The sequence below is a fragment of the Kogia breviceps genome, chromosome 8, assembly GCF_026419965.1.
Source record: "Kogia breviceps isolate mKogBre1 chromosome 8, mKogBre1 haplotype 1, whole genome shotgun sequence".
Taxonomy (NCBI): domain Eukaryota; kingdom Metazoa; phylum Chordata; class Mammalia; order Artiodactyla; family Physeteridae; genus Kogia; species Kogia breviceps.
This window is the reverse complement of record NC_081317.1, coordinates 3,227,053-3,239,590: the sequence shown is the minus strand read 5'-3', so window position 1 is coordinate 3,239,590 and position 12,538 is coordinate 3,227,053. Positions and strand designations below refer to the sequence as shown.

The 12,538-nt window shown below is 57.6% G+C and overlaps 1 protein-coding gene across 3 annotated transcripts in view; it reads right to left on the bottom strand.

Moving 5' to 3' along the window:
- Nucleotides 1-8,724: 8,724 nt before the first annotated feature.
- OLFM1 (olfactomedin 1) overlaps nucleotides 8,725-12,538 on the bottom strand; it is a 36,896-nt gene continuing 33,082 nt past the window's right edge. For all 3 annotated transcript variants that reach the window (XM_059071153.2, XM_059071152.2, XM_067040367.1), the window contains exon 6: nucleotides 8,725-10,436. In XM_059071153.2, the coding sequence (XP_058927136.1) occupies nucleotides 9,762-10,436 (675 nt within the window). In that variant the 3' untranslated portion in view covers nucleotides 8,725-9,761. The remainder of the gene's footprint in view (nucleotides 10,437-12,538) is intronic.

Below are 12,538 nucleotides of genomic sequence, written 5' to 3'. Positions count from 1 at the left end.
GCCTCCGAGAGGGTGCCGGCCTCCTTATCGCCCATCCCGACTCATCCGGGCCCCGCCTGGGTGCTCCCTGAGGGCTGGCAGCTCGGATGTCCCTTGTCGGTGACCTGAGGGTGGGTCCTACGGGGATCCCGCCCCTCTGGGGTCAGGGGTCACACCGCTGCCAGCAGTGGAGCAGGGATTTGACCAGGTCACACTGACCTCCAGCACCTACTACCTTTTTCACCGTCCATAGACTCTCCCTTGGTGTTAAGTTTCCATGTCCCTTTTGGGTGCCTTTGTAAAGATGGCTCCCCCTGAAAGCCCGTGCCGGGGAAGAGAGCGGGAGAACGTGGGAGCCTAAGAATAGGATGTTTCTTACCCAGAAGATCACTGTGCAGATGACTTTAAGCCTGTATTTATAGAACCACGGAGGGCTGCAAGAGTCTCCCTGAATTTTTCTGTTATTTTATTGCGCTGCTATGGGTGACACCAGCTGCTGCTTCTGTATCTGAGAACTGGGGCCTCGTGACACCTCTGGAACCGTCTTTGTCTCCCCTGCTGGACCGAGAATGCCTTGAGGGCTGGGCGTCAGCGTGGAGCTCAGCCCCAGTAACTGAATTGCAGGGCTCACCGCCCAGGGCAGCCTTCCCGGAACTGGTGCAGGCGGACAGCCTCCTGGGAGGAAGGACCTGAGAACATTCTCCTTCTGGAGATCATGTGTGAAGCTCTGAGATGCACAGGCCAGGCCTGGAGCCACTGAGCTGCAGGAAAGCTTTACCTGAATGTCTCCTTTCCCAGCCCTTCCTCCTGACTGAACATCAGCTCCTTTGAATGAGCCGATGCAGCCACTGTTTGTCTTCTTTATTACAATACAAGCGGGACCCCGGCGCCCGCGTGAGTGAGATACAAGCAGCTGGTAGGAGAGCCTGTCCCGCTAATTGAAGGAGATGTGGCGGCAGGAACCAGGAGCCGGGTGGGGGGACAGGGTGGGCGATGCCGCGGGAAGGTGGGCACCCACGCGGTCTCTGGCCCCGTGGGCAGCCCGGGGGTCTGTGCTCGTGTTGCTGGTAAGACCAGGCTGTCAGGAGATCCGTTTGCACCACTGATGGGAGAAGCTCTGGGGGCGGGGGGGGGGGAGGGGGCGGGCAGGGGGAGGTCCTCCAGGAATAACCCGAGATTCAATAAGCAGAAATGAAACAACGAAGAACGCGCCCAGCAACATCATTCTCGGCGACCTTATTTTCAAGCCCATAGCGGGAAGGAAAAGATCAATAAGGCAATCGCCGTTTCTTTTCAGCGTCAGCTGCCGGAGCCACCTGTGTTGTCACAGCCCTCTCTCCAGGGCCCAACAGGGGAAACGAGAAACGGCCTGGGGTGGGGGGCAGCCCGTGTCCCTCCCCGCAGTTGTGGGGACTCGGGCCGATTGGCAGACAGTGTATGACATCCCACCGATTTCTCCAAACACAGCTCTTCCTTTGGTCACGAGCCAAAGGCTGGGTGTCCGGGGTGCCTGCCCCGGGTCCGCGGCTCACTAGCCACGCTAACTTGTTAGGGTGTTAACTAGTCTCTGTGGGTTAGGTGCCTTTGAAGGGGAGCAAATGGCTGGGGGTTCATCTGATGGAAGACACGGGTTTCACCAGGCAGGAGGGGGAGGTTTGAGAGGGCCAAAGGGCTCCTTGCCTCGAGGCTGGAACCCCTGAAGTCTTCCGATGTGACGCCCAGGGCTCCCTCCAGCCCAGGCGGAGGGTCACAGAGAAGCGGTCGCCGGCTCAGGGGGCAAGCGATGCTCCCTCCACGCCCCTCCCCCGAGGCCCCTGACCGCAGCCCACGCCCTGTGATGTCGCTCTTCAGCTGTGCCCTCCCTCCATCGAGGGCACAGGGCTCGGACCAGGTTGGGAGGCCTGGACCGGGGCAGGCAGGATGCAGTCTCCTGTGGAAGCAGGCAGTAGCTCCTCCCCTTTTGCCAAAGTAGAAATGAAACCCTGAAGGGGCAGCCGAGGAGGCTTCCAAGGCCTGCCTGCTGACCTGCGGCCGCTGCGAGTCTGATCAGGTGCTTGGAATTAGCCAGTGTGCGCGCCCGTGTGCCGGTAATGTGCACGTGGGTGCAGGTGTGTGCACACGTGGGTGCAGGTGTGTGCACATGTGTACAGGTGTGGGCACGTGGTGCAGGTGTGAGCACGTGTGTACAGTTGTGGGCACGTGGGTGCACGTGGGTGGAGGTGTTTGCACATGTGGTTGCACGTGTGTACAGGTGTGGGCACGTGGGTGCAGCTGTGGGCACGTGGGACACAGCGGGATCGAGGGCCCAGGGAGGAGAGGCCCCGTCCCCCACCTGCACCACCTGCCGGCCTCCGCCAGCGAGGGAGAAGCAGAGATGGATGCCAGCCCTCCGCCTCCCTCTGCTGCCCTGCCCAGCGCCCACAGCGGTGACTCACCAGCACCTGGGGCTGGGCTGCGGGGTGAGCCCGGATCCTTACGGGCACACCTTTCTGGCACCTTCTGCTGCCTGCTGTGTGATGAATAAGCGTCGAGTGACTCACCAGCTGGAGGACAGGCCATGTGTGCCAATGGCCAGCCGAGGGCAGGGTTAGCAGAGTGCAGGGTCCAGAGCAGCCCCAGGTTGACAGCCGAGCTAAGGCGCCACATGGGGCAAGGGATTTCCCCAAAGATCCTCCAGAGGACGGGACCTCCGCTTGCTTTAGAGTCCTGGCCAAGTCTCTGGATTCCGACATTCTGTTTAGAACAACAAAGAACGGCCTCACAGAGACACAGCATCCCAAAACTACTTTAATCTTTGATGATCTGACGAAATTGGTGAAGGCAAAAAAAATCCCACTCAGATTGAATAATGACCGCTGGGTGAGACATCACAATCACAGGGATTAGGCATCTTTGTACACAAACCTTTTAAAGAGCAATGGAGTGGGGGCTTCCCCGGGGGTCCAGTGGTAAAGAATCCGCCTTACAAGGCAGGGGACGCGGGTTCCATCCCTGGTCAGGGAACTAAGATCCCGCATACCGCGGGGAAGCTAAGCCCGAGCGCCACAACTACTGACTCCTCGCGCCTCAACTAGAGCCTGCGTGCCGCAAACTACAAAGCCCACGCGCTCTGGAATCCGCACGCCACAACTACAGAACCCGCGTGCCCTGGAGCCTGCACGCCACAACTAGAGAAGAGAAAAACCCGCACGCCACGATTAGAGGGAAACCTGCACACCGCAACGAAGAGCCCGACACAGCCAAAAACGAACAAACAAACAAATAAATAAAATAAATCTTAAAAAAAAAAAGCCGTGGAGTAAGTGCCTGTCATGGAGGCCATGAATATTCACCTCTAGGCAAATTTCTGGAAATAGTAGAATTTCCAGTGACAGCATCAAACACAGACTCAGAAAGAGAAGAGCCCGGAAATGGAGCCTAAGTACGTGGGACCCTCAGCTTAGGATTCGGGGTGGGGAGCCGGGCCACGTAGTAACTCATGTTGGGACAGCTGGGCAGCCTTTTGGAAAAAGGTCAAAGTGGACCCACACGTCACACTACATAAACCCCAAAGGCGCTGCCCGTCTTCACGTAAGAAGCAAGCCCGCATCAGCACCAGAGAAAAATGAGTCCATTCGTTATGATGGCCCTTACTGTGTCTCGAGAGCCAAAAGCGTTAGAAGGATAATTGATAATTCTGACTACATTTAAAAAAACCCACCATAACCAAAATCAAGATTGACAAACCACAGGATATTTGCAACTCCCAGAAACACAAAAGCTGACTTCCCACATAAACAAAGAACTCCTAACATTTATACGGGAGAAAATGCTCAGCATTTCATAAGTAGGAAAATGGTCAGCATTTCATAAGTAGGAAGATGCCTCCCGCTTCTAAAATGGGAAAAATGGGCAAAAGGTATGAACTGAGAGTTCCCAGATAAATACCGTCAATGGCTTTGCAACAAACAAAAGATGCTTCCCTAACTCTTCCTGAGAGAAGTGAAAATTCAAAGTGCTGGGAGATACCACGTCTTACCTCCCAGACTGGAAAACTCCCAAAGGTTTTCCAAGCACTCCATGGGGAAATCTGCGCTCTCGGACACTCTGCTAGAAGGAAGGCGAAGTGGCGCAACCCCTGTGGGAGGGAATTCAACAATCCCGGGCAGAAGAACAGAAGCGTTTACCCTCAGACCCTTTATTCCAAAGACACATATCGTGTGCGATACGTGATGTGATTTTACGCGAGGTTATTCACCGTGGAATAGTTTTTAAGAGCAGACGGTTAGAAACAACCCAGATACGCACCATGGGGGTGCTGGTGACACACACCATGCCACATCTACACAATGGGATACACACATCAATGAAAAGGATGAGTTCCATGTCCCTAATGTCACCTTCAGGGAAAATGATGCGACAACCGCAAGATGCAGCATAATTTACAAGCAGGGTTTAGGCACAAACTGATGCCTCTCTTTGCTGTTGGGTTCAAAGGACTCTACATCTCATTCTTATAGCCTGTGAAAATAATCTCTAACAGTAGATTTATTAAAGCAAAATCCTGCTACAGGAGACCTTTCCAGAAACAATGCACCCAAAGGAAATCAAATGGAGATGGTTTTCACGAGAGCTGCTCCTCAATACCGAAGATCTGGGCCACCAAGAAAGGGACGTCTCACCTGATGGTGAGCAGACCAGCCCCTTCACACCTAGAAGGCTCCGCTCTGCCTGGGCCTGATGGCGCAGGGCATGCGATGGATGACCGGGCCTCGAGCTCCTGAGCCCTGGGGACTCAGCCTCACTCTTCACGGACCAACAGTCCCCGGATCATGCTTCTGTCAGTGAAATGTGTCACGTCTTCCCGGGCCACACCTACACAGGTGTCTCACAAGGGTTGGACCCAAGTCCCCCTCCCTCCCAAATCCCCGCTCCAGCTTCTAGGAGCTGCCTCTGGGGGTTCATTTCCCTGTGAGCCCCGAGGAACTACCTGCTCCCACAGTCCAGGCCCAGCTGCTACCTCCTCCAGGGACCCTCAACGGCCTGAAGCTTTCCGACGTGTCCCCGTGTTGGCCTGGGCTGTCCTGTGGAAATGGACACGCCTTCGTGGGTTGGAAGCTCAGATGTCCTGAGACAGTTTCCACCTGAGGACAGGGAGCCTGGTGCCTCTTCCACAGGTGGCGTGAGGTCAAAGGGATGCGGGGGAAGCAGGTGTCAACATGGGCTTGTAAGCGGTGGCTGTGCCCAATCTTTACCGCTTATAATCTGCAAATGGGTTTCCGTTAAGTGTTCCAATTAAAGACAGCGTTCTACCCCCTACCCTGGCCTCTTCAGCTACCTGAAATCACCATCGCCTTCTTTTCCCTTCTCACGGGTGGAGCCTGGCCCCTGTCTGGAGACCCTGTACTTCCCAAGAACCCAAGAGATGCCTCCTTCCTGGTCACTTGCGAGAGCTCGGCCACCCTCACCGCACGCTTTCCCTAAACGACAAGGGCATCGCGACTCCAGGAGCTAGAGGTGAATTCCACGGGCAGCTGTGTGGGGTCACCCATCACAGGCCTCCTTCAGGAAGAAACCTGCGGAAGCTAGAAAAGTTCCAGGCCTACCCAGCTGCACCCAGGACTGGGCATCTCATGCTCTGGCCTCCGGTACCCACCAAAGAACTGCTGGGTTTTGATTCCAGGCCAAACTTTTAATAAAGAAAATTCATCTACAGATGTTCTGCCATCAGCCAATATATTCAGTTATTGGAATCCGGGAGATTCAGTGGCAAGCTGGTTGTTTTATTTGCTCTCTGGATGGAACCATTTTTTCTTGCGTATTTCATATCCTGGAGGATTATTTTCCCTGGCAAATACTCCGTCGGAGACAGCAAATCCATTCTGAACCTATCAGGTCGTTCGTTATTTTGTCTTCTGGTGACTCAGGGCAGGTATTTGTACATTTGCTGGCTCCTATGCCATTAAGGGGAAATTATGAAGAGTTCGGCCCATAATTGCAGCTGTAATTACTTAACAATCCCTGCCTGATCCTGTCTGGACAGACTCCCATCACGGCTTCACACCGGGAATAAAGTCGGTGGCGTCTTAAGACTGTCTTATTGAAGTCGGGGCTGTTCTATGAAGAACCCGCTCCTGTCTCTCCCGGGGAGGATTTGGCGAGTGCCGGCTCCCTCCAAGGTAATTTGCAAACGTGAAAGTAGGAAAATGCCTCCCACTTCTAAAAGTTTTAATGGCAGCTTGTCCTGCCATGGCTCTGGCAGTGGCCTGTGGGAGTCCTCTGGCTTGGGGAGGACTTGCAGCTAATGAGGCTCTCTCAGTGAGGGTCCGGCGTTTCCTACCATCCCCCACCCCGCTTCCTCCTCACAGCTCAGGGTATCTGGCGAAGGAAACCCAGTAGCAACGAGAAAGCGAGAAAGGATGTTTTGGATTATTTTGTCTTGGGCTTGGTGAATTTAAAAGAAACCCAAACCTTAAAGAGTATGTTGGGTATAAGAGAATCACAGATGCTGGAAACATGAGGCTGTCCAGAGCATGGGTGACGGAGAAGGATTTAAAGGAACAGGAAGGGCTTCCCTGGTGGCGCAGCGGTTGAGAGTCCGCCTGCCGATGCAGGGGACGCGGGTTTGTGCCCCGGTCCGGGAAGATCCCACGTGCCGCGGAGCGGCTGGGCCCGTGAGCCGTGGCTGCTGAGCTTGCGCGTCCGGAGCCTGTGCTCCGCAACGGGAGAGGCCACAGCGGTGAGAGGCCCGCGTACCGCAAAAAAAAAAAAAAAAAAAAAAAGGAATGGGAAAGAAGCAGTGATTCCTCCTTGGAGATGGGGAACGGGAAGCTTCCAGAAGGCGGGAGCTCTGAGCTAGGAGGGGAGAAAGGACGTGGGGAGGGCACGGGTGAAGGGGCCAAGGGGCTCTGGAGCGCCTTGTGCCCAGAGGTGGAGGCCTGCTCACTCGGTGAGCCCCACAGCAGCGTGTGGGCAGAGGGGAGAGGCTGAGGGGCTCTGGGGTCAGAGGCAGCCTGGGCCAGGCCCGAGGTGGCGCCGTCCCCTCGCAGTGCAGTGTCCAGGCGGCCCCCAGAGTGCAGTAGAGACGTGGCCCCCGGTGCGGGGGTGGGGAAGGGTCCCAGGAGTGGCCCTTGACTGTGCAAGGCCGCCGCCCCTTCCCCAGGCTGCCCTGCTGGCCCCCACCCCCAGCCCTTTTCCAGGGTCCTCTGGCATCTCCCTCCCTCCCCACCCGGTGGTCCAGGGCCCAGCCAGTTTCTCACGGGCGAGCTGACTGCGATCCAGGGCTGCCAGCAGCGGGCAAGCCCCTGCCGGTGGTCGTTCTTGTCTGCTTCAGTGTGTCGCGCCACCGGAGGGGTTGGAGGGGACGAGCGGGGCCTCCACCCCACTTCGCATCCCGTATCTTCCCAGCGATTGGCTGGGTCCCAAGGGCGCCCACTGTGACTAGCAGACATGGCCCCCGTGCCCCCGCTGCCTCCTTCCCTGACCGGCTCGCCGTCTCAGCGGCTCCAGCCTCCGAGGGGCCCCGGGGACGGAGTCAGGTGTTCTTAGATGTTCTCAGACTGACTCCCAGAGTACCAGCTACACCCCCTCCAAGTGCCGCCTACACCCCTGCCTGGGGACCCGCCCAGGTTCTTTCCAGGACAAGTGACGGCAAGTGAAGAAGACTGTTTGGGAAACACATCAGCCCCTCTGCTCTCTGGTTTGGGTGCGGTGCCAGCTGGGCTGAGCTCACGGGGGCTGCTGGCTTCTCCCCGGGCCCACATCACAGCCCTGCCGCCCACCCTGCCAAGGAGGCCAGCCGCCCCAGGGCACAGGGAGGGCAGGGGAGGGGGCGGAGGGTCACCACGTGCCACGCCCTGCCTTTGCATCTAGCGCCAAGGCCGGTCCTGAACTGTCTTGTAAAAGGAGAGTTACTTTGACCTGTGCCTTCTCTGGCCCCGTGAACCCCCAGGGCACTCCAGAACGGCCCTGTCCTGCAGAGACCTCAGGGCCCACTTAAGAGACGGAGCCTGGCTTGGTATCGGCGGGCCTGGCTGTGGTGGTCTGGGCTCCCCCGATGCACGAGGTTCTCTGTCTCCAAGGCTCAGGGACCCAGACCCCAGACAGGGCCGGCCACTCACCTCCTGGATCCCCGGCGCTCCTAGTGAGCAAACTGGCCAGAGAGGGCCTGGGCTTACCTTTACCCACTTTTCGGCAGGGTCTCTGCGGATGCCCCCCGCCACGTCGGAAGCAGGGGCTCGTCCCAGGCTCCTTCCAGCTGTGACTTGGAAGAGCCTGGCGGGGTGGGGTGGGGCGGGGCAGGGCTCCCAGTGGTGCAGTTCTCGGATTCAGATTCACCCAAGGAGTGGGGACCTCCAAGCTGATTCTCGGGCTCCGACCCTTGAGGGGGATGAGTGCCTGGGGACCCAATGGGGCTTGTGTCCAGACCGTGCCCCGTCCTCTTCTGAGAGGGGCACTCGCTCTGGAATACGTCTGCAAGGATCTGGAGGTCTCGGTCATTTTTTTTTTTTTTTTTTTTTTTTTTTTGTGGTACGCGGGCCTCTCACTGTCGTGGCCTCTCCCGTTGCGGAGCACAGGCTCCGGACGCGCAGGCTCAGCGGCCACGGCTCACGGGCCCAGCCGCTCCGCGGCACGTGGGATCCTCCCGGACTGGGGCACGAACCCGCGTCCCCTGCATCGGCAGGCGGACTCTCAACCACTGCGCCACCACGGAAGCCCTGGTCTCGGTCATTTTTAAAACCATCTGAAATGACAAACGGAGCAAAAGCATCTCCTAATATTTTTATTGTTCCTTGGATAACCGGACAGTACAAAGTTTCCCTCTTTTTTACTTAAAAAATGTACTTTTCCGCACACCGTTGCCCTCAGGAGCATTTCTTTCCCGTTGGAAACCGAAGTTTCCCTAGATGAGCCCTTCTCATGTGTGGTTACACTATTTAGATAATTTAACAAGAAGAGGATGTTTCCTTTCACGATGAGCGACGTGAGCTTGATCATCTCTCTATAAGGGCGAACATCGATGTGGTTTTTTTTTATTCCTCTTTAGAAACAAAAACCCATCCACTTACTAATCCAAACTACGGCATTGCAGTTATAACACTCATGGCATCGACTACACAGACAAGTCACCACCTCGAGGAAACAACAGACGGACGTTGCACGACGTATCTACGGGGTACGCGGATTCCCACGGCGCGGCACCGAGCCTGTCCGTGCCACACACGCCGGCCACCGCTCTTGGGGACTAACTCGGGTCCACGGGCTACTTGGAGTCTCAGCACAGTTCATCTAAGACACAACACGTGGTCAAGGACGGCAGCGGTGATGAGATGCGAGTTACACTAGCCTACGTGGCCCCCTCGGCCGCCGAGCAAGGCCCGGGGGAGGGGGGGCTTCGATGAGACACGACACTCAGGTCCATCGAGCTGACCATGATCTACGGACAAGTCCATGCGATCCTAACAGTGGGCTGTTCTCAGTAAGAACCGGCCAACAGTCAGTGCCTTACTTCTTGAGTATATTGGCCAGAAAGGGGACCAGGGCGGGGGAACCAGGGAGCCCTGGGCTGCAGTTCCCGCCGTATATACGGGGGGCTTCTTCCCACACTGGCCGCCCTCCGGCCGGAGCTGCAGAAACACGGGGGCAACGCCCCCCCCCCCCCCCCCCCGTGATGCCGGAGTCCACGCTGCTGCTGGTTTCTCCAAATTAGCCTTGTTCCTCTCACCGATACTAATTTGGCAGCTGTTCCACAGGAATTTCCAGGTGGGGGAGGACTCGGACCCTTGGCTTCCAGGCCACCGGACCTACAACTCATCAGAGCGGATGACGTGGAAGAGGGTGACGTTGTAGAGGATCTGGTGGCCGTTGTTCCAGGCGTACAGGGCGCGGTCCTTGGGGTTGTAGTCCAGCATGGAGATGTGCGAGTACTTGTTCTGGAAGGGGATGTCGATGTACTCGTAGGTAGAGGCGTTCGTCTGGTAGGCGTAGTGGACCTTGGTGCCCCCCGAGTAGCCGTTGGTGACGTAGAGGGTCCCGCAGATGATGAAGGCCTCGCCGGCGCTGCGCTTGGGGTAGCTGGTGTTCCAGGTCTGCAGCACCTGCAGGGAGACGGGGTCCAGCTTGCTGATGACGATGTTCCCGGCGTTCTGGTTGGTGGCGTAGACGGCCCACAGCCCGTTCTCGTCCACCATGAGGTCGATGTCCGAGTGGCCACCCCAGGCGTAGTGGTACATGTTGTTATAGCCGGCGTACTCCAGGCTGCGGGTCTTGAGGATCGTCTCTGTCTTTAGGTCGAACCTGATGACGATGTGGCTCTGGAACTTGTTGAAGTAGATGGAGCCGTTGTAGACCACCTGCCCCGTGCCGGACCAGGGGTGCGGGAGGCGGTGGGACGTGAAGTTGTCCGTGGTCATGAAGGCCAGCATCGATCTGTACTCGCGGACAAAGCGGTTGTTGTGGTAGCCGTCCATGTACCAGACCTGCGGGCACAGAGGACCTGTCAGTGGTGCTGACGCGGGGGGGGGACCCCTCCCGGGTAGCCATCCCCTCCCGGACTTGGGACTTAGTGATTCGGCTTCCCAGAGAAGGAGCCGGGAGGACTGGGAGAGAAGAGACTAAACAGGGCCATGTCCTTCCTCCAAACCCACGGGGTGCCTTTCACGAGGGGCCAGGGCTGTCTCCCCACCAGGGCAGGGAGCGTCCAGCCTGGAGAAAGGACACCACGCACAGGCGTGTGGGGACCGAGCGCCTGGGACCTGCAGCCGCGCCGTGGGCCGTGGCTGGCAGCCACCCCCGCCTGTTCCCGCCAAGTGGGTGGGGCTGCCCCCAGGCTGCGGGTCACCTGGGAAGGCTGGCCCTCCAGCAGCATGCGACACCGCCCTCCAGTAGGACGCTGTGGCAGAGGGCACCGCCGCCTGGGCCCGCAGGAGGACAAGTGCCCACAACACCGGGCAGTCTGCAGGGATGGCCATTATCAAGGTGGCCAGGAAGGGCGATGCCCGATACCCCAGGGGGTGCGTGCGTCAGGGCCTCTTTTCGTCCAGGCCCTCGCGGCAGGCCGGGCTGAATCACCAGTCCGGCAGGGGGGACGTCATTAATTTGGCACTTGGGATGCTCCGAGTGTAATCACTCTGTCACGCCCAGTCCTGGGAAAATGCCTCTCCCTGAGGAATCCGGGCTTCCAGAAGGTTCTGATCGCTCAAATCAACCAAGATAACAAACCCAGTAGAGGCCCAAGTCTGGGGTCACAAGAAGAAGAGCTTTCCGATCACTGCTTAAATGCCAGTTGACTCGAAAGCTGTCTAGACTTTGCACAAAACGCTTTAGTCATTTTCAACCAACATGGGAGCAAATTAGAAAGCAATGCAGTTACTCAGAGGAAAATCTGCCGGGCTAATGCCGTTCCCAGTGCATCTGTCTGGCAAGAAGGCAGCTGCTTTATCCGTCAAGGGCTCTGCCGGCTGCAGGAGGGATCAAGGATGTGGGAGTCTTCAGAAGCATGCGTTAAAAATTTTTTAAAAAACCCCCAAACCTGTAACCTTGGTCCTGAGACATCCATTCAGATGCTTAGAGGCAGATGTGCTTTTTGTTTTTAACAACATTTTTTTTAAAGACTGGGTCTCATTTGAGGCTTTTCATTATCCTTAGCCTCCGTCAGCGCAGCCCTCAGCGATGTGGGCCATGCATTAGAACGGGGCAAGCGCAGGGCTGGGCGGGAGGTGTCGGAGGTCCTCAGGGAGACGTGCGGACGCCCTGACATCTCTCCTCCTCTTGGCTACCTCCCAGACACGGAGCTCACTGCTTCTCTCAAGACTTAGCTCAAGCGACAGCCCCCCCTCTGCACCCTCTCCTGAGCCCCCATCTCAGCTCTGTCTGCCTTCCCCACGGGTGGGTCTTTGATGGTGGGGACCCGCTTGGGTTGGTGCATCCCTGGACCCCCGGGAATCAGCACCTCCTTCCTGTGGGCAGAGCTGGGTGAAGCCAGCATCCCACGTCTAAGGATTTTTAAACTGCCTTTTACTCCGATAAACTGGCAAACTGGTCACCAGGGGCGACACCTGGAAAACGCAATTTAGGGTGGGGGAGAAAATCAGCACAGGGGCTCCATGTGTAACAGCCAGCTCTCGGCCTGGAGGGTTTAAGCCCCCAGTGAGCCCCTCTGTGCAAAAGAGGAGCGCATCACGGGACCCCCAGGGCCTGCGATGAGGGCCCACCTTTGGCAGTGCCCCCCCACCCTCGTGAGCACACTCTGATCTCACCTCAAACGCCTTGTCCTTCCCCGCCTGCTCCGCGCTCCAAGGCTCACAGGGAACCCCGTCCCCTCCAGGATGCCGCCCACGACCGCTGCCTCTGAACCGCTGAGGCCTGGGACCAGGGTCCTCAACCTGGCTGGGTCTCCTGGGAGCTTTCACACCCCAGAACAATGACACAGACCTTGGGGGTGGAGCCGGGCATCGGCTGGTTAAAGCTTCCGGGGGATTCTAACGTTCAGCAGGGTCCCCGAGACCACCTGTCCCAAGTCCCCAATTCGGAGAGGCCCAGGGCTGAGGGTCTGGCCCAGGGCTGAGGGTCTCGCCCAGGG